The sequence below is a fragment of the Pristis pectinata genome, chromosome 11, assembly GCF_009764475.1.
Source record: "Pristis pectinata isolate sPriPec2 chromosome 11, sPriPec2.1.pri, whole genome shotgun sequence".
NCBI classification, from domain to species: domain Eukaryota; kingdom Metazoa; phylum Chordata; class Chondrichthyes; order Rhinopristiformes; family Pristidae; genus Pristis; species Pristis pectinata.
In genome coordinates, this window is record NC_067415.1 from 12,379,361 (window position 1) to 12,407,244 (window position 27,884).

The 27,884-nt window shown below is 41.2% G+C and overlaps 1 protein-coding gene across 1 annotated transcript; it reads right to left on the reverse strand.

The window, feature by feature from the left end:
- Positions 1-2,234: 2,234 nt before the first annotated feature.
- shox (short stature homeobox) lies at positions 2,235-13,701 on the reverse strand. Its single transcript, XM_052026408.1, is given in 6 exon segments — positions 2,235-2,730; positions 5,532-5,620; positions 6,523-6,580; positions 9,799-9,992; positions 9,995-10,006; positions 13,461-13,701. Coding segments are annotated over 6 exon segments (846 nt in total). The 3' UTR covers positions 2,235-2,478.
- Positions 13,702-27,884: the final 14,183 nt, after the last annotated feature.

The following is a 27,884-nucleotide window of genomic DNA, read 5'->3' on the forward strand; positions in this document are numbered from 1 at the left end:
AAAGAAAAACCTCCTAAAAATAAATACAATTCAAAAGTGAAAAGAGCACTTATCGAAAGGTTTTGAATGAATATTACAAAACATTATACAAATATTTTAAATTTTATTTGCAACTTCACATGTACAAGTTGTACATTCATAATATGGATGATCCAACAAAATACACTCTGGACTCTAAGTTATAGAACTGTGTTGTAAATCAGAATGTGTAGGCATGCTTGCAAATAATCACAAAACGAATACATTTCTTCAGTCTCCGTACCACTGGTTTACTGTTTTATCTTGCAATGAGTGTGTCAGTCTGGCGCTAGGTTTCATTATTATTATTAATTATCTGCATCCCTGAAATGATTTTTATTAATATTTGTAAACTCCAACTTGCTATATTTAACATTACAAACAATGCAAAGTAATTACACCTGTCTCAATCAGAAATTCGCAAAGCAAGATTGAAAATATAAAAATAAAGGCAAAGCAAGTGACATTTACACACGACATAATAAAATATATCACATTTATAAAAATTTTAAAATACAAGAAATAAATAAAAAAACGTTCATGTGCTGGGATTATAACAGTGCGGCGGGTTTACGGCTGTAGGTATCTGACATTAAACATAAGCACTGACTTCTTGCTCACGGTGTAAAATTATGTTTCTCTGACTTTATTACACTTCACCGTTATTCTGCATTTAAAAACTGACCTGTAGAAAGCCGTGTTTTACACACTTAATCGAGCTTAGCTCCAAGAATTATGGCACATGATAGACCCTTCCCTCCCACCCGTCCAACAAAAAAAACGTTTAGCTATTTTATCTCAAAGATACCACTCAGTAATCGCCCTGTAGAGATACGAATTTGGTTCTCTTGTTGATTTTGGTGATCGTACAGCAATCCACCAGCTTCTTGTGCCTACAAAGACCAAGTGATTGCTCCTTCTCCAGTTACTACGAGACAACTACTTCTGATATTTACAGTATTGCACTTTACTGCACTTTAATTGCGTTCCACCGTAAAAAGTCATGAAATGCTCCTTTGTAACATTTAAATACTCCAGGATGCTACCATCAAATCTGACATCGATACCGTTTAATCTACACTGTACCCGTTACTTCAAATAGTTTTTTTTATTTTGTTTAGAAAACCCATTCTAACCACCATGCTGTTTATGATCTTTTTTCCCCTCTGCGCTTTCTCTTTATTTATTGTAAACAATTTAAAAATCGGTTGGAAAAGAAAGGAAACATTCGAGGATTTTTTTATCGCCAGCTCCAATTTTAAGAGTCACTGCTGGAGTAAATGCTAACTACTGACTGCAAACCGAAGCCCCAAGTATCCAGTCATCGCGTCAAAGTACTTCAAGGAACCTCCTCGAGAAACGTTCGAGTTCATTTGAGGAAGGAAAAAGAGAGAGAAAAAAAAGGAAATATTTATTGCTGCTTCCTGCAAGAAGATGTCTCGGTTCGTTCGTTGAAGAACCAATTCGTCCTCAGTTTTCTGGCATCATTAATAAGTCCGTGACCTCCTCAAGATCCAACAGTGTTTATATATATCTATATATATGGTATGTTGTTATTTGCAGCGAACAGTCCTTCAGCACTGGAAGAGCCGCCTTGTAAGAACAGTTAAATCTGCATTCAGTCCGTATTTGTTTATATAGGAGAGAGAAAGCGCTCTTGTTTACTTTTATTCAAATGGAGACCAGCCCAGACAGGTCATGTAGACAGAGTTCCTCTTTTACGGTTTCACGTCTTGTTTTACGCTGTTCGGTGTCACCATGAGAGCGGATCAACTCAAATGCGAGATGAATGGTTAGAATATCAAGTCTTCAACTCCAAACCAGGCTAAAACGCCTTGCCTCCATATCCACCCCCACCAACTCGCAAGAAAATGTCAGCAAATTTTTCACTCAGATCTAAGTCATGACTGCGTACCCCCATATATGTTTATACAAATGTGCATATACATATAAAGGCACAGATACACGCGAGCTCATACACAGATTGTACCTATGGCCGAGTCTGCTTCGCCCCAATTTAAAGAGAAAACAAAAGTTTATTTTTAATGCTCCGAACCCGCCACGTAGATCGTACCCCTTACAGCAATGAGGGGTGGTCTTTCTGACCCAGACCAGCCCGTGCCCTTTTGCCCTTTGGCACAGTGGGATTCGCCCTTTTCACGCTGTTTGTGTCTGAATCGAGGATGGGGTGTTTTGTGTTTGTGTCTCTTGAGAGAGAGAGAGAGAGAGAGAGAGAGAGCTTTAGTGATTTTGTTTTTAGAAGTGCTCTTGAGATCCGGGCATGTAGTTGCTGCTACTGTTTCCCATGCTGGGATCTTGCATATGCATCATGTAGTGCAACTGTTGATACTGACAGAGGAGTTTCTGAAACTGACAGGTTTGGCACTGATCACCAGTCGGGCACTGGGAGTTTTGGTGGTGGGGACGGTGGAGATGGTGACGACCCGACTCCGCTGATTGTCAGAGGCCCAAGGCCTCGGCGTGCTTCCTGGCTTTGAGCCTCAGGTCGGCGATGCTCGAATTCTTGCTGCTGGTCTTGACGGCGGCGGCGGCGGCGGCGGCGGCGGCGGCCGAGGCGGACTCGGCGATCGAGGCGATCTGCAGCCCGAAGGGAGGCGGGGGGAACATCAGGTAGGGAGCATGCGCCGCCAGGTGGTGGTGGAGGTGCGAGTGCGCATGCGCCACCCCGTCCAACTGCAGCTGTGCCTGAACCTGGAGTGAGAGAGAAAGAGAAAGGTAGTTTTTTGTTTGGTCCGCTCTTGCAAAATGTCTGTTTGGCAGAAAATAAACTAATTGTGCATCAATAGATCACCCTTCTCTTTGGTGTCATTAGGCTTTCGATTTTTTTTCTCCAAAATAATTAGAAACCTCCACACAAAATGCTGGAGGAACTCAACAGGTCAGGCAGCATCTGTGGAGGGAATGAACAGTCGACGTTTCGGGTCGAGACCCTTCATCAGGCCTGTCGACGGGTTATTTCCCCCCAGAGATGCTGCCTAACCTGCTGAGTTCCTCCGGCATTTTAAGAACACAGAACAGTACATCACAGAACAGGCCCTTCGGCCCACAATATTGTGCCGACATAGCTAATCCCTCCTACCTACAGAATGCCCGTGTCCCTCCATTTTCCTCTCATTCATATGCCCCTCTTAAAAGCCCCCAAAAGAATTTGCCACCACCACCCTATCAGGCAACGCATTCCAGGCATCCACCAGTCTCTCAGTAAAAAAACTTACCCCTCACGTTTATTCTGAACCTACCCCCTCTCACCTTAAATGCATGCCCTCTGGTATTGGATCGCTCAATAATGGGAAAAAGATATTGCTTGTCCACATTATCTATGCCCCTCATAATTTTATACACTTCCAACAGATCACCCCTCAGCCTCCGCCGCTCTAGAGAAAAGAGCCCAAGTTTGTCCAGCCTCTCCTGATAGAACATGTGTGTTGCTTTAGATTCCAACATCTGCAGAATCTCCTGTGTCTCAGAAACCTCCAGACTTTTTAATACCCTACCTACCTGTCAGCGTGCCTCTTTTTCCAAAGATTAATACTAAAACAAAATTGTAATCGACTTTTAGCTAAATTGTGGGGAGGCCGTGAGCAATTTCCATTTTGAAACACTGAAGGCCTAGCTTTGAAATGAATCAAAATTCCAGAAATCTTTCACAACCTGTTTTGGGGGATCGTTTGTTGGTGAAATTCCTCACTGCCTCTCCTGTACCAAAGGCACCTATCTAGACAAACTGAGCTAGAAAGGGTCTAGCTAATAAAGATGAAAGTGTAATACGTTGAGAGGCAAAGAGAGAAGGTCTGGGCTGAAATGGAGGTCTGTAATTATAACGGGACGTGGATAGGTTGGGTAACTGGAAAATAGGTGACTGAGGGGTGACCTCAGTGGAGGTTTATAAAATTATCAGGGGCACAGATTCGGTTTGAATCTGTTTCCCGGGGCAAGGGAATTCTAGAACTAGAGGGCGCAGATGAGGGGGGGGAGGGAGGACTTTAAAGGAGGTTTGAGGGGTAAGTTTTTCACACAGAGGATGGGACAAGCTGCCAGAGGAAGTGGTGGAGGCGGATACAATGACAACGTCTGAAAAGCGTTTGGAAGGTACTTGGACAGATACGGGCCTCATGCGGGCAAATAGGATTAGCGTATATAGGCACCGCGGATAGACGAGGTGGGCCGAAAGGGCCTGCTTCTGAGCTCTTTGTTTCTGTGATTCCATGAACCGCATAGATAGAGGGAGAGCGAACAACCGTGAATGACTGGCGTGGACGGATAAGCATGGGTGGCGGGAGTGCTAATTGATGGAGAAAACGAGAGAGAGGGAGTAATAGAGATAACCAGAAGCAGGGGATAGGCAGACAGAATCATAGAGCACAGAACCAAGCTCCTCGGCCCACGGCGTCCATGCCGCCCCTTGTGCCTATCCACTTTAATTCTATTCACCCGCATTAGGTTTTCCATGCCTTGGAAGATAACTAAGATAATGAATAATACAGGACAGTTGAGCTGGAGAAAGACATGATTCAGGCAAAAATACTAATTATATTCTCTTGTAACAGTGAAGATTAGCTCCTTTTGTTCAGCTGGCATTTGATGTGGTATCTTATATCTGCCCAAAATAATATGTTAAAAGGGGAAAAAATGAAATTTTCCGGAAAGAAAAGTGAGTGACACCTTTTGGCAGGTTGATATGCCCCAAGCAGTCCGTAATGTAAACTCTACCGCGCAACGTAAATTCCGTCAGAATGTTACAAAATATTTGTAAAGGCAGCCTAGAGAAAGACATTCTTGATCCAATTGCATGCGCCGTTCTCATTCCGTCCAATTACACGGAAGTCTGGATCTGATCATAACCCCGACCCAAGCAAAATGTGTTCTTTGTATATGATATGTTTTCTTCTTGCTGCCAAACTACTTATCCATTTGCCTTCATTAAGCTACACGAGAAATTAATTGTAGGCCCAATCCTGTTGCCAGATTTTGCAATTACGGCGTTATATTACTGTTGAAGGAAACTGTGAGTTTCCCCTGATGAACTATAAGAGGATGCGGGCGGGAGTCGTGCGTTGAGGGTGATCAAGAAGGGTTTATTCGTTAACTTGCGTTCTGTATGACCTTGACGTTGTTAGCCGTTGGCTACGTTAACCGTCGAGAAAATGACTAAATCATGGAACCTTTCAGAGCCAAATCGAGCGATATATGAATGGCCATGTAGTGTGAAAGAAATGCCGCACTGAAATTAACTCATATGTGGCTCGATTTTCCGCTTATCGAACCGGGCGCTATTGTGCGCTTACGCGACGATATTAAACCCCAGATGAGTTCCCAAATTAAAAGATACTGCCTCTAAGACCCAAAACTGCTAGGACTCCTAAAGTTACAATTTAGGATGGCCTCCACTGGCCGCTAACATTAAGAATTTCCAATTCATAACAGATTTACGATCAGCCTATAGTTTCAAATGTGAACGTAATAAATTGCTTTGCTGCGCGGTGCACAAATACCTGTTGGAAGGGCATCCGTAATGCTCCCATGTTGACGTACGGAGCCACGCGGCAGGCGTCTAAATGGCTTCCGGTTCCTAATATTACTCCTGGTGAATATGGGTGAGAGAAGAGAGGACAATGTTAATATAACGTCATATGAAAACGGCCGCAAACCGTGGGGAATGATTTCCTCTGCGTGTTGATTTTGCTTTTCATATCCGATTTATGGAGACACGTTTATAAAGCAGCTAACACGTCCATTCTACAAGGTCGCAACGTTGATTACAGTCACAGAGGTACTTCTGAACAGCAGTCACTGTTATAAAATAGGGAGCGCTGCAATTAATTCTTGCACAGTAAGATCCCACAAAAGGCGATGTGATCACGACCAGAATATGCTTCTAGAAATCTGGTCTCAGGGATAAATATTATTCGGGATACCAGGAATGACTCCCCTGTTCTTCAAATTAATGTAGTGGGATCTCTCACACCCGCCAGGGTCGCAAAAGAATCGACCCACATTTAGAGTCGCACCTGCACACCTAATGATTATCAGTCACAGAAGTTTTCAAAGGCTCGACTGAAAATAAAATGTACCAAGCATTTGACCTGGAGAAGGTCTTGGAAACGATTTAGAGAGAGTTTCTTGCCCAGATTTATCCCAGAGAGAAAAGAATAACATGTCTTATTATCTGGTTATACTTTGTCTGGAGGGAATCGTGTTTTGAAGGGAACAGTGGGATTTTACTCAGGAATTTTTACAGGTTTGCCCAGGCAAATGAAAACCACATTTATCTGCTTGGCGCGTTTCAGTCACTATTCCCCGTTGAATGTAGTTATATTTCCCTGTTCCGAGGGCTGTTTGTGTTTAAATTGAATGCTCTCCGTTTTCGCCTTAATGCGGAGTTATGAAAGTGATTCCGAAATTAACAAGACGACTGCCGCGGGGTTGGACGGCTGGGGGGAGAGGTAGGTTGATTGAGATATTGCAAGTCACGACAAACAATACCTTTATGCATTTGATTTTCTTGCTTCCGACATTTGGCTCGTCTATTCTGGAACCAAACCTGCGGAGGAAGAAGAGAAATTAAAATCAGGCCCGGAGATTAATCGATAAACGTTACCTGATTCACTTTGTCGTCTGACGAAGACGGATGGGCCGCGTTCTGTACTAGTATGTCACTAATGTGAAATAGTAAGTAATCTAATAACAGAAACCGCTGCGATATCTTGCGGCCTTTCAATAAACCGCCCTCAGAAAATGACAGGCATAAATTAACTTGTTGTTTTGGCATAGATCACGTAAATAAACAGTGTTGTTTGTATATTTGACAAAGTGTAACGCGGTAGAAAGTTGTTCTGCTTGACAGCAGCGAATCATCTGAGGGTATTTTTTTTGTTCGTAGACAGCGAAACGAAAGCGTGGACTAGTGCACGCTTCCATTTGACCAACCCTGCAGACATCACAAGCATGTAAAAAATATAAATCCATCCTTTGATCTCTGCAACATTTGCCAAATGATCACGCGGTTAATTAATATTAATTGCATTTCCTAGATCAAATATACCTTGAAGCTCCCTTTAATTGCCTTAATAATGGTCATTTGAAATCGTATAATTAGTGAACACAAAAACTTCAAACGGCATTGTTTAATTACCCAAGATACCTTCATAATGCTCTGTAGTGTGTTCTAGGCTCAATGAAGCGGATTTGCTGTTTAAAGTAAGGATTAGGATATAATCGCCAATGTAAATATGGGAGCAACATAATGGCTCTCCTCAATGTCATTACTGCCTTGTTTTACCAGATACATTTCAATGTTTTAGTTCCAAGTCAACATTACACAATGCTCAGAGTACGCTGTCGCATCTAATTAATATTCCTTGAGCCCCAAACCCTCTAAACATACAGCAAATCAAGCGCATTTTCACAGTCACTGTTACACAGTCGCGAGATTCGGTCCCTGGAACTTAGCCTATTTTTTTAAAAAAGTTACATTTTATCGAGGTGACCCGGCTTCTCAGCGGAGTTGCTCTTGACTACGTAAACACGTAAACTGGTGGATTTGGGCTCGTGAAATTTGACAGGAATTGACGGGGAACGGTTTAGGTTGATAGCTTTAAAACTGCGCTCGAAAGTAATCAAAAGTAAATGAACTAATTTTGGGAGTTCGGTAATTCTTTTGCCATCTGAAGTGGGGCGGGGTGAGAAGAGAGCGTTAGATGTTTCCCAACTGGTTTACGGGTTTAGATGATAAGGCAAAAGTTATACCACGCCGGCTCATCCCTCTCTCCCCCTCCTGCGCACACAGATACACAGAGAGAGAGAGAGAGAGAGAGAGAGAGAGAGAGAGAGAGATGGGGGGGGGGAGAAAAAGTTTCAGTCAAAATTACAGGCGGTGATAGTGGCCCTTAAACAGAAACACACCAATCCATTAACACGTTTAATCGGTTGGATGCCTAAAGATATCCACTTGAGCGTAAATGCAGTAATAATGTATTTACAGAAGAGGAATGGGGAGATAGAGCGGTTGGTCGAAACCATTGGGTTAAATCTCGAGAGATGTGCAGATCAATTACAATTAGAGGCCGAATGTCGATTTCAAATATGTTAAGTTAAAACAACTACATTGTTTCAGCCCGTTTTACACAATCAATTCTTTATTAAGCATCACTAAATGCTGCGATTTGGAAACGGTGGTAATATGATTTCTTTTTGATTTCCATTAGCGACAGTGAATAATGACATTTAATTTAGACCCGAGCCATAAACGAAAATATATTATGTGTAATTGAATTACCGGCTGGCCCTCACTGCTCTCATAAGTTTAAATTACACAGTGACAGATGCCTGGTGCGCCTTTGGAGGACACAGAAAGCTGCAGGTTAATAACACCTATATTTACCACAGTCATCCGGATTTCGTTAAAATAGATTTTGTTGTTGTCTTTTCCTTATCCCACCTTATTTCCACATCTGATGTATTCCCCTGTTAAGTAGGAGACTTATAGTCCCTTAGCGGGAGAGTTATACTCTTCCTCTGTATACGGAGAGTTACATTGCCCCCCTTTATCCGGACAGTTATATTGTTCTGCTTTATCCGGTGTGTTATATCCATTCAAGTCTCCAGATACTTATATTCTTCCCCTCCTACCCGAATATATATATCTCCCATTTATCCGGAGAGTTATACTCATCCCCTCTGTTGATGGGTTAGATTGTGGCCAATTGCCCCATACACTACTCTGCTACAGTGAATGACAATGCGCCCCTCTCGTTCACTGACGAAAGGATTCAATTACGCCGAGTGACCAGCGCGGTTGACGGCAGACAATTTTATATCTGATCTCGCGAAAGGCTTTAATTCTGCCTATATTATATCAAGTCAGTGCGCTGACCCCCATTTGCCGTGAGAATGAGTGTCGCGTCACTAATCCGCTTTTCAGCTATTAACCCAGGTAGTTGTCTCCCTGGTCCAATCTATCCTCTATCTATCTCTCTATCTCCGACTACTTGTTTATCTATTTGTCTGGCTTAGACACCTCCCCTGAGATTTCAATTTAAAACGCAATTTGGCTGGTGGATAATGCGTCCCCAGTATTTTATAAAATGTACACTTCCTATGGAGATGTAATTTATCATTTCCAATGTATAGCGTAGCACTTACTTACTCCGTTAAGTTGCTGTTTCCTGCTTTTAATCAACCCTAACGTCCAAGTCATCACATAAAATGTAGTGTGTGTTTCCCGAAATGTGATCCAGGGTGCTTATTTCTCTCTTGTCTGCTCCTTGGCTCATTTAATACTAGATTCGATGAATGCGCTTTCAAGAACGAGTGCTTGAACATTCGAGCCATGTATGAGCCGACCTGATTTTGTTTCCTTTTGAAAATATCCAATTTCTTAGAAAAATTGCTTTATCACTTGGGATTTGCTCTCCTAAAGTCTTAGGTTAAGTGCAATCCTCTGCAAATAGACAGAACTATAATTTGTGCTTAGACCTTCAAAGCCCCATGTTTGAATTATGAATGGGTTACAAGCGTAAATAACAGTTGCCAGTGTGCAGTGTGTATCAGCATAAACACGCCCTACTTCCAAAACAAAATCTCCCTTGTTGGTCTTTTACCTCAATTTCCAACTTCACTTGCAGTGTTAAATGCAATTTTATTGTATAGCTATTTATGATTTGAAGATGGCAATTAATGATGGTTGTGGTAAATCGCGTGTGTCCATAAACAAGTCTCACTCTAGAGTGTTTTTAGATCTTCTCATTGAACCCAGCTCACCTGGACCCTAGCTTCAGACAACCCTAGTCTCTGACTCAGTTCTTCCCTCATGAAGGCGTCGGGATAGTGAGTCTCATCGAAGAGCCTCTCCAGTTCATTCAACTGTTCCAGTGTGAAGTTGGTCCTGCTACGTCTTTGCTTCAACTTTGTCTGCCCGTCCTCGTCTTCCGATTTCACATCCTCTCTTTTCTCTTACATTCATAAATACCTGAAACAGAGATTTTGTTTGGTGACACCATGACTGTAGAAGGCGGGGGAGGGGTCTCTCTCTCAGACGCAAACACACACATGCATAGGGTACATGATAAACTTCAGTATAACCATATATTGCAACTAGAACCTGAATAAATCTGATTCTTGTAGCATAATCGAAGGTGGTGATCGGGTTGGGGCTGGGGGGGAACAATTAAATAACAATTAACCATCGCAATATCTTATATGACAAATTTCCAATTATATTCCACTCTCTTTACTGGGGAAGTTTATTCCCCCTTTAATGTACAAACTCCCAGCGGAAAATCGATTGTTTTGTTTTGACAATCACCCGAGAAATAATGTGGCCGGTCGAACTGTTGTTGCTGGGCATTAGTTAACTTCCCGAATTAACCGTAGCACCATACCCTTGCCCGAATCTCGGCTTCTGTCTGATCTGATTGTTTTGTATTCTCCAGATCTGAGTCACGCCACAGAGGCCTGTAAAAGGGATGCGGCCTCTTAAAAAAAAAAAGGTCTCGTTGTCTTTCAGGGTGATTGGGGCGGATGGGGAGAAAAAGGCTCACCTTTAAAATGTCTCGCTGACATTTTATTCCTGCAAGAACAAAGCGGCACAGACAAGCAAACTATATGTTCCAATTAAGGAGCATAAACACGCGTGCGGATTTGCCGTGTTTTTTTTCCCCTCGCCTGTCATTACCCGCACAACACACTCTTTGATCACTGAGAGTGCCAAACAGCATTTGTATTTCAGTCTATTCCGCAACACAACAGTTCCAACTGCCAAACACTGTCAGACGGCTGAATCCTAATAATCGGAGATAGCAGGATTTCCACCTTCCCTGTTTATTTTATAACACGTCTATATTACGCAGTAAAGCATGCCTGGTCAATTCACACAGGCCCCGTCCTAAAATATATCTCTATTATTAATAGATGCACTCGTCGGCCATCTGCACATATTGCAAACTTTTTCGTTTTCATTAGTTTCGTAGACCGGATTACTGAGCATTGCATCGCTTGGTCGTTGCATTTGACGATTGCTGTTGTGTGGCTGTGACGGGAAGAAGGGCTGGCTCGCCTATTAACTGCGGTGCAAAGATTAGGACGCGCGTTTATTTTGTCGGTGGCCTATTTGAGGGAAGAGATGTGTAACTGGGTTTCCCAACGCCACTGCTTTAAGGACTGTTAGGAAACTTTAATTAGAGTCTAAAGGTATTCTTTCAGAATTTAGGATGAAATCATTGCGTGCAAATCGGTAAAGCTTGACTTGATGTACATGTTTACAGCTACTTTATCACAATAAAGGCAACGCCAGTTTATTTCCGCTCCCGTTGTTTAATTTCTAATTGTCGAGCCTTACACTTCGAAACACTTTTACAAAAAAAGTTAAGAAATAAAAGTTAAGAAATTAATTTAATAAATCAGCCGCGTCCCTCTTTGTCGTTTGACCCATAAATCCCAGGATATTGTCGTATAGTTCTGGTTATTTGTCCTGATCGGGTTTAATGCACGTGTTAGTGCAGTAGCCTCACGCTTGATGTCAGATCGCGATTCTGATAAGAACGGGGGTGTATGTGTTGAATGTAATTTGCAGAAATATTATCAGGTGTCAGCAAATATTTATAATACAAAAACGAATTTAAAATCGTTCGTATTTATTTATTGTCGAGAGGATGTTTTAAACGGATGCATCATGAGAATGGGAGAGGAAGGCAAAACAGATTTAATGTTAATAAAATGAAATCTTAACGCTCAAATTCTAATGGATTTTTTGTTTAAATTTAGCTTGAAGGTGAGAATCATGAGAGTAAAATCTATGTCATAAGAAATGCTTTGATCTTTCAATATCCTGTCTTGCCAAGTCTCGGTGTTTGTTTAACCCCAGGTTTTCCATAACAACGTTACAGGAGGATGAAATCCGAGACTATTACAAATGAATCTTCGCCAAGTCTTCTCTGAACTATATGAATCATAATAAACTATCCTCTTTACACCAATGGAGATTGCCCTCCTTGTTTAAAATCTCTCTGAGATTGCTGCTCATTCGATCATCTGGGGTAATTGCATTAGAAGAAGCTGCAGTGATTTCTTTCAAGTCTCTGGCTGAATTCAGCACAGATATGAATGGCAATAAAAAGCGCCCGAACAATGTGTTATTGCCTTCAATTGAATAAAACTGAAATATTAATATATATTGGACATAATGAATGTGGCGTACAATATCACATACTATAAGTGCTCTATTTAGCAGCAAAGGCCTCAGTCTTATCACACGATCGCTGTTTTATAGATAAAGTTTGGTTAATTTCTGCACATTTTGCATTTCAATTGATGCCATTTGATGTAGTTTCCAGACTTTATAAAGCCTAAAATATGTATTTTTTTCGTCAGATACTGCGACCTCGTGTGTGTGTGTGTGTGTGTGTGTGTGTGTGTGTGTGTGTGTGTGTGTGTGTGTGTGTGTGTGTGTGTGTGTGTGTGTGTGTGTGTGTGTGTGTGGTGTAGGCGTCACATGAAGTAATTGAATCCAATCAGCCAACAGCACACGGCCGTGAACAATCGTAGCAAATATCCATGTGCAATTTCTGTAGACAATTGAACCGTGTGTGGATTTGGGTTTATGAATTTACAATACCAACGTTATGTGATTTGAAGAATAAAAATATTCCTCTCCCTCTCTCTCTGTCTAGTGTTTTGTTTTTACTTTTACAATGAATTTTAAAAAAAATTAAAGGGCAGGGTTTGGTTACTTTCTCCACTGAAACTATGTGAAATGATTGTTTTCAAGTAGGTCCCTTCAGCTGATATGTCAGTGATTCCGCGATCGCTTGTTAGCTGACTCTAAAAGAGCAATTTTCCGGGGGGCGAAGGTGTTCGATTACCTCGCTGTTGATCGGGGGAGGTGCGTTTTAGCGATATTATGTCTGGCGATTATTTTAAATGAAATCACACAACTGTGGAAAAGGCGACGCATCAACAATGTCCGAAGCGTTCAGCCGCCCGTCGAATTCATGCACTTTTGAACTGTTAATATCCTTGAGACCGTTCGATGGGATGGAGAGGGGCGGTGGTGGGGGGGGGGGCGCGAGAGGACACGTATTCTACGCCATTCCGATGGTCTGTGCAAAAACTTTCATTCACCCCCCCTTCCTCCCTCCCTCCGCAAGTATTTCAGCGAGTAATTCCCGCTTCCCGAATGAATTGCAGCGAACTTTTCTGTGCAGGGGCCGTGCTGGGTGCGGAATCAATTTCTGATGTTTCTCTCTAAAGCCTTGGTATAGGCCAAGGGCAATGCCTCCTGTCTCTTTCGGACTGTAACTTGCTCGGAGTGAGATCGACTGGCGTGTAGACCTTTATATCCACACACAACAGGCGCTCACACACACACACACACACACACACACACACACACACACACACACACACACACACACAAAGCTGCTTACCTTCAGAACTTCTGGCCGAATTCAATTCTTTCACCTTCTCGTTCTCACTCTCTATATCCTTGTAAATGTGTGTCGGGCATTGACTGGTGTCTGTGATGTCCTGGCAACTGGAATCCGAGCCGCTCAGCTCCCTGGATCGAGCTAACCCGCTCTCCAAAACTTCCCGATAAGTGATCGCCTCTTTCTTATCTTTGTTTTTCTGTTCGAAGGATTTGGAGACGAACGCGGTCAGCTCTTCCATGGCTAGCTCGCTCGCTTCTCTCCACGAGCAGGCTTCGAGCCAGCGCAAAATATCCTCCTCCCCCTCCACCTCCGATGGGTCTGTAATGATGACTTGTTATTTTACTGAGCACCTTGTTAGATGATGTTGGAAGGGGTGTTGCGAAGGGAGACTGGCCCTGGTGTAATGTGTTACTATTTGAGATCAGAGTATTTATACTTGGCGATCAAAGCCCAACCCCCCCCCCCCTCTCTCTCCCTCCATCTCCTCAGCAATTATTCAGCTGGGTACGCCTCAGACGCGTGGATCTTGCAACCTGTGCAGCTCACCGCCACCTCCTCCCTCTCCCCCGCCCCCCTCCCCTCTTCCAATATTCCAACAACCGAATAGGATTCTTTTAATTTAATTACAACCCTATTATTGCGCTCCCATTACTTGGATAAACACCCCAGACGTATGGCAACTATTTACATTGGAAATCACAGAGTGCCGAGTTCAGTGGGTGTGAGTAAGGCTTGCTCACAACATCACAATCACAGCGAGTGCTGGTGGGAACAATTACGTGAATTTTAATGGACTGAAAGAAAAAAATTAAAAATGCTTGCACCTATTTGCTCAACCAATATATTCAGTAGTCCAATAATTACTGTGGTCCTTTTATTTTACACATGTATAACACAAAATGGGTTTACTTGCAGGATTATATAGAAAATATTACGACTGTTTGTGTTTACATATGTGCCTCTGTGTGTGTGCGTGTGTGTGTGTGTGTCTGTGTGTGTGTGTGTGTCTGTCTGTCTGTCTGTCTGTCTGTGTGTGTGTGTGCAACGATATAATTGGAGCGTTTTGTGCTTATAAACAAAATATCTGACATTTCAATTGCAAATTATTATTTTCCAATATTTGAGTTGCTAAGTCACCTTATACGATCAAAACACAATAAAATAATGTTAGTTTCTAAATGTATGCATATTAAAACTTGAGGATGTTTTAAATAATTTGGGTAATGTAAGGAGAGTTATTATCTTTCATAAATGCAAACGTGACTTTTGATTATGAAGGTTACAGAAATGTGGACTCCAGCCTGTCTGTGTGTGTTTTGCGGTTCACGTTTTAAGGAGAGAAACTTCTCATAAAAATTAAGCGCCAGTCGCTAACTATTATTTATTTAATGCCTCAGCGCAATTATAGACTTAGGGCTTGGAAGTCATGGAGAAAAAGAAGAGTTGCAATGATGAAAGAAAACATTGCACTAAAATAGCTACTTTTAAAAAATAAAAGCCGTTCTCAATTTGGCCGAAATGTTGGAGCATGAATTTTAACTATTATTTATACAAGTGGGGAAAATGTATCATTGCTATCTTTTACAATTACTGATCTTGACATTTATTGTATTGTTTCATCTATATGTCACCTCCGATATAGATTTCTTTTTACAAGTGACATGCAATGGAGTCCTTAATTCAATATGCCCGCAAATGAACAAATAATCCTCGCAGAGTTCGCCCTTTATCGCTGTTAAAGAAGCAACGCTCATCTCCAATCATTGAAATGTGAGCAAGGCAAGTGTGTCCTGAACCCCGAACTGGTGAAATCATCAACTTCGAGGAGGGGGTTGTAAAAGAAGGAACTAATTTCTTTTCAATACATTATGGTACATTGATGCTGTTTATTCTACGGCAACCCCAGAAAGAGTCCCCATCTTCTTATGCCAGAGATAGTGTAGGGATAACGCCTACAACTCAACTCAATTCGTGCCCTATAGCACACCTAATATTATAAGAGGAAATTGACCTGAAATTGCATTAAAACATATTGGACTTCGGAGCCCCCAAATCAATAAATTCTATTAAAAAGCGAAGATTGCCTTTAAAAATCTTCTAATTTATTTTATTTAATTTGGAAGCACTTGGGCACGGGGCATTTAACCGCTACTCATCCTCCATTCTGCCACATTACAAAATCAGGTCAGATGAACGCGAATTTTAACCAGTATCGGCAAGTGCTCTGGTATGAAAAACAAATCTTCCATTGAGTTGCTTATAAAGAGCAGAAAGCAAATTCTTCTCATGTTAGGTGTGCATTTCCGTCAGCAGAATCTTTCCCAAAATATAGGAGAATTCCTCTACATTGGAGCCAAGTATTGTAACGCCCTAAAGTGCAATCGTTCCCACAAGTACGCGGCGTTGGTAGAACCGCGTCCCAATGTCTTAACATAACTTGCACTGTTACACATTAACCCTCTGGAGGATGGGGTGCGTACATCAACTGATTGAAAGAAAACAGGGTCGGTGCAAAGTACGCAAATTTGGAACTCGAACTTAGAGCGCAATTTGAGACGTAAAATTCCGTACTAACAAGAGAGGGCGGGGTGCGTACTTCAGAACTGGGCACTTCACGGCTACACCTTTCACAAGGGTCAGCGGAAAGAGTAAATGTTCCAGACCTAAACAGGTGAGTATGTCTGTCTATACGCTATTAAGCAACACATCAATCCAGATTCTGCACGGACAAACAACCGCTAACCCCCTTTTTGGTAACGTTTAGAACTTTGTTGGCGAAAACACAGCTTAAAAATGAAACACTGTACAAAAGCACTCAGCCTCCCCCTCCCCCACCCCGTAGGCAGGAACAACTTCTTCAAATTAACGCCAGCCAGTTTATTTCCCAAATGCTTAAAATCGCCCCAACAGTGTTTTAAAATTGCCGCGTTAAACTTTGTAATGTTTCTTTTCAGTTATTAACTGTTCCCTTTTTCATCGCGTGTCCCCTGTATTTTGCCTCCCTCCTGATCAGTATACTCTTTTTCTTTTGAAAGCTGAAATCTTCAAGCGACGGGGAGTCTGTGCAAGAACCCCGCCGATCAGTGCGCACACACACGCATTCAGTAAAGTGGTCTGTTATTGTTTGTTCAAGAGGTGTGAAGTACATTTTTAACAGCGTGCTCTTTGCTTGATTGCAAACTGCCTGGGCGCCTGATATCTCCTGTGGAGCCTCTTCAAATTCAATCTCCCTTCCCCAACCCACTCCCCAAATCCGCATGCACCGCAGTTTTCTTAAATCCATATTCCAGAGTCTTTCCAATTCATCTTCCCTTTAACTTCTGTGTTGGATTCGCAGAATCTAGTGCGATGTTAAAGTTGGCCGGTTTATGGCTAGTGTTGCGTTGTCTGTGTTGGCCTGGTCATTCAGAGTCCTCACCGTATATGTAAAATTCCTTGCTAATGAACAGTCTGCGTTGTCATGATTTGCCACGGCAGAGCAGTCAACTGAATACATCTGTTGGGGCACAGTCTGGATTTGAAAGTAAATGGGACAAATGTGAAGGAAGTGAAAGTAAGCACATGTCCAGTTACTAATGTCCCAGTTTAAATCTGCTCGGATACTGGCCATAAAGACTTTTGTTACCAGCAGCGTATAAACCCGTGGTTGTAAAGGGGACTTCTGTAACTTGCTAAAACAAAAGATAGTTATAAAATAAAGACTGGCCTTAATTTCCCGGGTTACTTTTGCGCGCACACACACAAAAACACACAGCAAAAGAAAATCTTTAATCGTTTCATCGATCCCATAGTTCGACAAATTGGATAACATTGCGAAACGCTGTGGGAATTTTAATTAAGTCTTATAATGTCCGCGGCAATGCCTGATTGAGATGCACTTAAATAATTGCCAGACTTCAAAGTCGTCCCAATAAATCTTTTAAAATTACTTATGTTGAACCATTGACATGGATTACACATGTGGCTTCCAATCTAACAACACCCCAGGGTAGGCAACGCAAGAAGATACAGGGTTCAAATGGGACCCAGGCACAGTTTTACTGCCAGTCTCACACGGATTCCTCCAACAGGCCATCGCTCAAGTACAATACATGGATGTTAAAGAGAATACTGTCCGTGATGGCTCAATTAAACGGAGAGATGAAACTGGTTTAAAAAGAGGATACAGATCTTGCCAAGGACAGAAAGGAAGACAGGGATAGGTCTTAAATTCTCAGTGAAATATTAATCACGATTTATTGTTCTCTAAGGGCCAACGCAATCATGTAACGATAATGTAACGGAAGACGCGCACCTCTAGTAAATAAAGGGCTGCGCTATAATTTCACAAGTCGCATTATACAGTTCACCAGAGATTAATCTGTCAATTAGCGTTCTAACGTGTCAGTGACTGAGATGCGAAGGGTGACCCTGCTAGAAAACCAAGAAGCACCTCCGACCATTAGTCTGTTGTGACTGTTAAGATGATTATGTTCTCTTCGTCTTACACGTTAATGAATATTGATAGCGTTCTATTAAATATCCATATAAAATAATAGTTTGACAGTCAAAAAAAAAACTAAGCCCAGCAAGGTGCAGTAGTAATGCGCCAATGTTCGAGTCTGCAGGATTAACAAGTAAATGTAATCTCCCAATAAATTGTTAGCTTACTTAATGTAAGATGCCTGCCTGGACCCGCGTTCTATTATATCCTTAGCATGAGTAGTGAATGTGCTTAGGTTTCCGTTTACAATGGTACTGGGCTCAAATGCACAGGGACCAGGGCTAATAGATCACTATTAACGGCGAATTCATTTTCAACTGTATTAAACAGATATCCAAACTTACTCCACTGACTCACTGGGGGGGTTTTAAGAATATATTGATATCTTTTTAACCACAATGTCCCAAAATTTATATTCCCTCTTTGATGCCTAAATATTTATTTATGGAGTTAAAATTTAGTACGATTTTTATTTTCTTTGAGACTGTCCAGTATTTATTAGGCTAGGGAAATCCGTTCATAAAAACACTTCTTTCATGTACGAATTCCCTTTGGTGTTGTTCTGAATCGATTTTCAAGCACCAATGATATTTTATGATCCTTTATGGCTAAACAACTTCTCCAAATCTCCTTCGTGTGGAAGTGATTGATTTTAAATATATATATAATATGAAGAATAATTTCTGAGAAGATTCTTTCGCACAAACCGACTGGTTGGTTCACCGGAGGCTTTGATATAATTTACGTGAAAACGTTTTCATTTCACGATAGTGGTTAAAAAATTAATGCTTCCTCATGTAAACGAGGATCCATTTACAATCCTTAATTGCGCCAACCATGCTGCCTTGTATTTTTAAATGCATTTTGATTTTAAATAATTATGATCCCTGGATCGAAAGACAACCTTCCCATTGCCACAGTACTGTGCAATCACTCATGCCCCGTGTCTTGAGGGATTAGTCATCACCACTTGTCTCAACTGAGACCACTTGAAGCAGGTAACAAAATAGGCATACAGTAAGTAAGTAAATAACCAGCCTTGACATGAAACCTGCTAAATATGTACCAAGGACCATTTAGAATCAAATAAGATGAAAAGACCAAGGATATTGCCTATTTTTAGTTATAAAGTTAATTGCCATTTTTTTTCATTTGCCAGCACAAACAAGGAGAAAAAGAACAAACTGCGCGCCAACACTTTCCTTCTGCATTGTCGGTTATTTTCTACCTTAAGTGTTTTTGAAGACAGCGATTAAAAAAGGAACGGCGCACTGACCACAGGAAGGGTAGCCAGAACGATCAGTGTTGGGGCGGCTTCTGAGTGAGATTTATATTTTATATGAGATGTGGGGAGCGACTGGCAGGCGAGCTTTAACGATTCACCGTTCGATTAAATTAACGAGGATTAAAAATGCCGAGGAGAATGTGACGGTGTAGCGGGTGGGGGATTAAAAAGCCAAATCCAGATCCGCTTAATGGACACGGCGTGCTCCCAGTCTCAAATGAGCCTTCAACAGGGATGTAAGTACCTCAAAAACAAAGGTGCTCTTATTAAATATCCAGGCCAGCAAACGTCGCTCTTTATTGTGACAAGAATACTTCTTTGAATGGAAGGCCTTTAATTAGTTATTTTTTTTCCTTCTGGAAAGCATTAATAATCTTTTATTAGATTATATGCCATATCGAGAAGTTGCAAATGGTATTTTGTGGTGTAGCAGGTCGCTTAGATGATACAGCATTCGGGTCTTTAATACGTTACACAGTGTCTATATTAATGGCAAAACATTAATGTCAATGATTAAAACGCAAACCGAATGCTGAAATGAAGACAGGGAGCAGGCTTATTTCAAACTGTATGTACGAAATTCTCAACTTCATTGAAGCGTTGGAATAATATTTCACACGGCTTTATTAATATTAGTTTGGTAGGGCCCTTGCTTGCCACAGATTAAATATTGTACATATTGTTTTAATGAAGAAGTCCAAATAATCGCGTGTGAGATGTTTAATGAAGTTCTCAGTCAAATGTTGTTCTCACTTTATTGTTGTTGAGTGTGTGGGGCGGTGGGAACAGGGGAGGTGTGTGTGTGTGTGTGTGTGTGTGTGTGTGTGTGTGTGTGTGTGTGTGTGTGTGTGTGTGTGAAGATAATTGTGCTAGTCATTATAGTCCACACCAGTCCCTCGATATTTTTTTCAAGTTATGTCTTTTAAAGTAAAGAGAAGCAAAATACCATTTGTGTAATATTATCAAAACTAGAGCAAACGCCCACAGCACCAGTTACATTTGAATACTAAGTTGTTTTGCTTTTATACACACACGCCCAGACAGACAGACAGACACAGACACACACACACACACACACACACACACACACACACACACACACACACACACACACACACACACACACACACACACAAATGAGCATTAGACTATTAAGTGTTTATACGATGTTAATTAGCTGCGGTGGAGCCCTAACCAGACTTTGCCTGTAACTATAAGAAATCAATTAGCTAATGAAGTGGCCATTAAGTGAAAGCGCGTCTTAGCATGGATATTTATATGCTTTCCTATGATCCACTTAATTGCCGCTGTCATACAGAGCTCACAGCTTTCAGCATACCTAATGAGAATCATTATATCATACTGGCACACTTAGGAAGATTTAGTGCATAACTGCTTCCCATTATTTTAATTACCGGCCATTCTTGTAATCAGGGGATGTAGCAGCAACCTAGTTTCCAGCTATCTTTACGCGTTCCAGTTTACTTTTTCTTCCCCTCTTCTGGTGTCTCGCTGCTGTGGCAAACTGCTTCCTTTACTATTAGGGAAGATAAATGTTGCCGTGAGATTTTAAACACACACGCACACACAGAGTGTATACATTTCTCTCCCCTCTCCGGGAGAGAAGGCGCGGAGAGCCTGACTTCATTTGGACAAGGGTTCCCCCCACCCCTTAAATGTTACTTAGGATCTACGCCACGAATTGTGGGATCTACATAATCCTCGCCCCTCTTTGGAGTCCAAAGTGTGGCTTCGAACCGCTGGTGTGAAGAAGCAAAGTTGACTTGCTTTCAATTGAAATCTATTTTCAGGAAAGTCTCTTCCACAGATCACAACGTGCACAATAATTTTTATTTGGTGGGGGGGGGGGGGAGTGCAGGCGAGGGTTGGGGAGGTACCTTTGTGTTCACAAATCGACTCGATGTGGGTCATCTATAATTGATTGCAGATGTAGATGGACTTAATTGACTGTAGCATACCTATTGTGGTGGGGTTAAAACTCCTGCACTCTGGACCAATGTATATGGAAGGGGTTGCGGAGGGACGAGTTTCCGCTCGTACAATGGTGTGATCATATGTAAAAGCTGTGGATAAAGTCTGGGTCTGCACCCTATAAGTCCTGTCGAGATGATGTCTTCCTTCTTCCTCGACGGAAGCGGTCTTTAGAAAATAGGGAAACAGACAACAAAAAAAAAAGCCCAAGGCATATGGGGCGAGGAAAAGAGGCATTTAAAACGCTCCGAATAAAACTGCATCTTTCAAAAGGGTTATTGTTGTTGCGGATATTATGCAAATTAAATTTGTTAATTCCGCAACCTTATTTCCCCAAATCTGCCTCCAACACCTGCCACCGATTCATGCATCATGATAAGAATATGTTTGTGACACTCTGCTCATTAAATAACAAGCCCACTTTCATTTTAATAGCATTATGTAGAAAAGCACTATCAGTTCGTGTAGGTTGGGCTTGCTTTAATCAGAAGTGACACCAGCTAGTTTATGGAGACACGTTTGGAGTACTTGGAGTTCACTTTTGTTTTGAAATGAAGAAGGTTTTTACAGTGGGAAGAGACTTGACCTTTACTTTTCTGAGGTGTGAGCTGTCTTTGCTCCGTTTTCCTCGTTCAACACATCTGTCCGCTCGGTCTCAGTTGTGGCTCTATTGTACTGGACCGAGATTCAGGCGCAGAAAGGCTTATGTAACAGCAGCCGCTGCTCGCTAAAACGTCACAAGTGGAAATAGGGTCCTTTGGGATGATTGAATTCATAAGGTGCAATATAAGTATTGATATTAATTACGTGGGGCAGTATGCTGATTGGAATTATCAAACTCCGTGAGGACAACTTGAATTTATATGGCAATGAATGCTATAAGATGCCCCGAGAGACTTTACAGGAGCAATTATCGAAGAATAATTGACACGGAGCTACAAGGTGATATTGGGATAGGTGGGACGAAACGTGGTCAGGTTTTAAGAAGTCCGGGGGGGGGGAGGTGAGTTTTAAGGCGGGAAATAATTCTTAGTTAACTAATGGCAGGGTGTGAATATTGGGTAAATTAGAAGCTGGAACTGGAGGGGCAAAGTTGGGAAGGGGTGTCATTTTCCCCTCTCACTCAGCTGAATTTTGGATGGGTGCCTCCTTTAACCCAGTAATCCCATGCGTGGCCCAAATGAGGAGTCTTTGAGCATTAGATCTGGCAGAGGAGTTTAAGTTTTGTATGACTAAAATCGTATCAAAAAGCAATGAAGTTATGGAGACACAGGAGACTGTAGATGATGGAATATGGCCTTGCACCTTATTATCTGCCTGCACTGCACTTTCTCTGCAACTGTAACACTTTATTCTGCATTCTGGTGTTGTTTTTCCTTGTACTACCTCGATGCACTGTTGTAATGAAATGATCTGTATGGATGGCATTCAAAACAAAGTTTTTCACTGTAACTCAGTACATGTGACAATAATAAACCAATTTACCAATCTGCAAACCAGTCCAGTTGAAGAGTCCCAACCTGAAATGTCGACTGTCCATTTCCTTCCACTGACCTGCTGAGTTCCTCCAGCATTTTGCTTGTTGCAATCAAGTTATATCTTTTATGCAACATGCACAAAATGCTGGAGGAATTCAGCAGGTCAGGCAGCATCTATGGAGGGAAACAAACGGTCAACGTTTCAGGTTGAGACCCTTCCTCAGGACTTTTATGCATTGCCTTCACTCTCAGCTCATCAGCTCACTTTCTATGCATGTGCCATCACTTCTTTCGTTAAGTTCCTTCCTTCAGTCATTTACATGCTTTCTCACCCCTTCCCGCTGTCTGCCTAACCTCAATTAAGATCATAAGAAAAGAGGAGCAGTGCAGACCACCTAGCCAATCAAGGCTGCCTTACCATTCATATGATCTTGGCTGATCTGCCCCAAGCCTGATCTCCTCTCTGCTCCGGAGTCAAGCACTGTTAGTCCTGTGTGTTCCTGCTTATCTCCCTCCAGAAGCTGTCTCCAACCTTCACCCTCCTCCGCCCTCTCCTGGCTTCATCTGCTTCTCAGTTATTTTCCTCTTTGTCTGCCTCCATCTACCATCCTACCTGCCACTGTCTCATAACTCTACCCCTCCCCCTCCCCTACCTGGGGCGACTTACCCATCATCTTTCACCCCTCCTCAGTCCATCAGTAAACCTTGGGCTCCTGTCATAACCCCTCCCCCTCTCCTCTTTATACTGGCCATCTCCACTCTCTCGCTTTCAGTCTTGATGCAGGGTTTCAACCCAAAACATTGAAAATTCCTTTCCTCCCACAGATGCTGCTCTACCCTCTGAGATCCTCCAGCAGAGTGTTGGTGCTCCTCCCCTGTGCCAGTACCCCATGCCCTCATTCCTTGATTGTTCAAACAAAATTACCTACTTTTTAAATACCCCCAATGATTGAGCCTCCTCAACCCTCTGAGGTAAAGAATTTCCAGTAATTCACCTCTCTCTGCACAAAGAATTCTCCTCTATACTCCATTCACAGACCAGGGCCCTAGAAACAACCAAACAGCAAAACAAACATAACAAGACTGCTCATGAAATTGAACTTATGGAAAACTTTTCAATTTTATTTTAATTTCTAAAGATATATGATAATTGGCAGACAAAATCCAGACTCTCTCCTTCCTCCAATAATTGCTATGGTTGGTTCAAAGATGTTGAAACACTGTTTGTTGTCCTGGATGAACTGCAACCCAAGGTCAAGAATCAATTTTCATTCCAGCAGCAGCTGGGAAATGTGTTGCTGCTCTTTCTTTAAATATAGTGTTCTGTCCAACTGGAGAAATAATTTTATAGAAGTGATTCATGGAGCTTTTCTCAATATTGGAAGGGAAATTAAATGTGGCCTTAATATAGAGACATAGAAAAGAGAAGCAGGAGTAGGCTATTTAGTCCTTCAAGCCTGCTTAAGGCTGGCTGTTGCTGCTGTCTTGTTTTTTCATGGTTGCTATATTGACGCAACTTTGAATCTAACACAGTTGCAACGTAATGTTCATTTGCCTGGGATTGGATATAAGTTATCACAATGGTAACTTTGATTGTTTTAAAGTGGTGGTTCTGTGAGGTTTGTAATAATGGTTTAAAGTTATTTCATGTATGAGTCATCCTTTCATCAATCCACGGATGCCTGCTACTGAGATAAGCAACGTTTTCTGAATGTACAAAGTATATGAAAGGTAATATATAACACATGGTCAGTGAATCTCCAAATGTGGACCACCTTCAGCACAGCAACGTCCAATATAAGTGCATCCCCATTAATGTTAACATATATCAGTCAAATCATTGTGAAAGTCCAAAGTCATTCTAGGTTTGAACTAGTCTAGTGTGTGATTGTGTGCATTTCCCAATAAATGCAGCTCAATAATAATATTATTTAATTCCTTCTCTTATTGCTGGGGATTTTGATTCCATATATGATAGAAAGAGATATATGTGATAGTTATTGTAATGAGGTAACTCCAAGAATATAGTGGGATCTGAAAACCATTATCAACGTCTGATGGAGATTTATTTGTGTAGGTGAGTTCATTAATCAAAAATTAACAATTCTGCTTACTATAAGTGCAAAGTACAACAAGACTGAAAAATTTATTATTAAATGCCCTAATAAGTACTGACTTTTTTTTTTTGCATTTGTTTACAGATGCTAGTTTTTTTTCTCATGACACTCCAAAAAAAAGTCAACATACTCAAACATACTTCTTAAATTTCTGACATCCACCAGTCCAATTTAGACCCCGGACAAAAACCTCTTAAGCAACATGTCCATATTTAGCCTGTATGATTGGCAAGTGTGCTGTGGGGGATTGTCAGCTCTTAAATCAACATAATTTTCTTTCGCCACCCCTCTCTGCATTCTTTTAATTCTAAGTTCCATTCTTTAGGACAGTGAATTTTTAAATCACTGTTTAGAACCAAAAGGAAATGCACTTTCTTGTTTTTTTTTATTTGAGGGGGAAAAAGGGGAATTGTTCCCCAAATGTCAACAATCAAGAGCGCCAAATTGTCGGCCCTTTTAAATCCAGAGCCAGTCTCGTCATAACATTATTGTAAAAATTCAGTCATCACTTCTTGAGGATGTGTTTGGCAGCCTGGCAGGTCCAGTGGCAGCCCCTGGAGGCATATACGATCACATTATGACATAGCATTTTACTTCAGGTGGCGCAAGGGGAGAGAGCATAGAAACATGTTCTGATTTTCCACTCCAACCTGCATTCCCACACTCTCTCTTGCTGCACTTCTCGGATGTTGTGGATGCATTAAAAGATATAACCCATCCCTTCACTTCTTTTCATTTTTGATGCAATTCCCATTAATTGAATCAATCCAGTTGTACTATCTGCTCGAGGTTCAATAATGGTTTTAGGTTGGAAAGGTAAATAAGAAACAAGAAACTTTGGCATGTGCTTATTATTTTAAAATATCAATTGATGTTTTGCTGATTAACCAATTTTTCTAATTGAATTCCCTTACCACAACTTCTCATTAACACAGTTCCTTGCTTGCTGTTCATGCAATGTAAATTATTTTCATACAGATCTCTATTATGATGATAAAAAGCAGTGCAATTTCATTCTAATTATGTATCAGGTGGAATTCTTGTAATCCCTACATAGATGCTAACCCTGTTCCCACCCAGTTTTATTTAATTTTTCTAAAATTTGGTCTCTACAATTGTCATCACTTCAAATCTAAACAGCAATAAATATTAAAGTAGAAATTGCATGCAACATTCAATACAGAATTGTTGCTGGAATAATTTCAAGCTTTTTGTTAACGTCACAGAGCTGAAATGAACATTGGTTCTACTTGTGAAGTTGTGAATTATAACAGAGTATATGGTTTGAAAAGATTTGAATAATTTTTTATGCACTAGAATATGAATGATTTACTTTATTCAGACCACATATTATCATTGAGTGAATTAAAGAGGCCAATAATGTAAATACATCAGGAATTTTGCTTTATCCAGATCAAAACAAAATACATTTTTAATGGTGAAATTATATATTTAGTGTGGTAGTTAGACTATAATATTTCTGGTTATATGCAATAAACAACAGATCCACTCATTTCACGACTTGTGATGTATTCTGTGTCCAAAATTATCTTTAGTTTCCCCTAGTCTTCTAGTGGGAAAAAAAATCATTTGGAGAAAAGCATAGTGTTTCTACAGTGTCTTTGACAACTTTAGGATATTCCAAAACAGTTTACAACCAATTAAATAACTGTTTGAAATATTGCAGCCAAATTTGGTCACAAAAGGTTCCCTCAGGCCAGCTAAGGTAATAGCCAAGCAACTGAGCTAATTTTGACTTGGGAAATATTGAAAGATCATTTCAAATCAATTGCCTGTTAGATATCTCTCTATTTTAATTCTATTTATATAAGTGTAAAATCTGCATCCAAACCACTAATGTTCACTTAACACTATTACCCGATGTCTAATTTGTTTAGGGAAAATATTGTCCAGATCTCCAAAGGAAACTATCATTCTGCTCCATTAAAACAATGTCATGGGATCTTTAATGTAGAACTGTGAGGAAAGACTGGACCCTGATTTTATGTCTCATTTAAAAAATGGTACCTGTAAATAGTGCAGGACTGACAGTCCTGCCTGACCTCCTGCATGCCTTTAGACCTAGACAACCTACTGCATGCAACTCAAAGCACTAGAGAGATACCAACACTGTCCCCACAAAGTCCTCCAAATCCACTGGAAAAATATTCCTGTCCTACCTGTGGACAGTTATATAGATGACAAGAGTTTAGAGGGATATGGGCCAAGTGCTGGGAAATGCGAATAGCTTGAATATACTTCTTGGTCGGCATGGACAAGTATGGACTGAAGAGCCTTTCTCCAGGCTGTACAACTCTATGACTCTATAAGGCCAACATCCCAGCACTGGAGCCCTCGGGTCAGGTCCATTAGAACATAGAACGTAGAACAGTACAACACAGGAACAAGACCTTTGGCCCAAGATGTGTGTCTCGACCATGATGCCAACTTAACCTAATCCTATCTGCATACACATTGTCTATATTTCTCCATTTCCTACCTGATCATGTGCCTTTCTAAATGCCTCTTAAGTTTTGCTGTCAGATCTGCTTCCACCACCTCTCGTGGCAGCGCATTCTAGGCACCTACAACTCTATGTGTAAAGTAACTTGCCATGTATATCTCCTTTTAACCTTTCCCCCTCTCATATTAAGTCTATGTTCTCTTGCAGTTGACATTTCCACCCTGGGAGAAAGACTCTGATCATCTACTCTTATCTATGTCTCTCCTAATTTTATATACTTCTATCAGGTGCCCCTCAGCCTCTGACGCTCCAGAAAAAACAATCCATGTTCGTCTAACCTCTCCTTATAGCTAATACTCTCTAATCCAGGCAGCATCCTAGTGAATCTCTTCTCCACCCTCTCCAAAGCCTCCATGTCCTTCCTGTAATACAGTGACCAGGACTGCACACAATACTCCAAATGTGGCCTAACCAAAGTTTTATACCTGACTTCCCAACTTTGATGCTCAATGCCCCAACCAATAATGGCAAGTATACCATAAGCCTTCTGCTTGTGTTGTCATTTTCAGAGAGCTATAGATCTGCACCCCAAGATCCCTCAT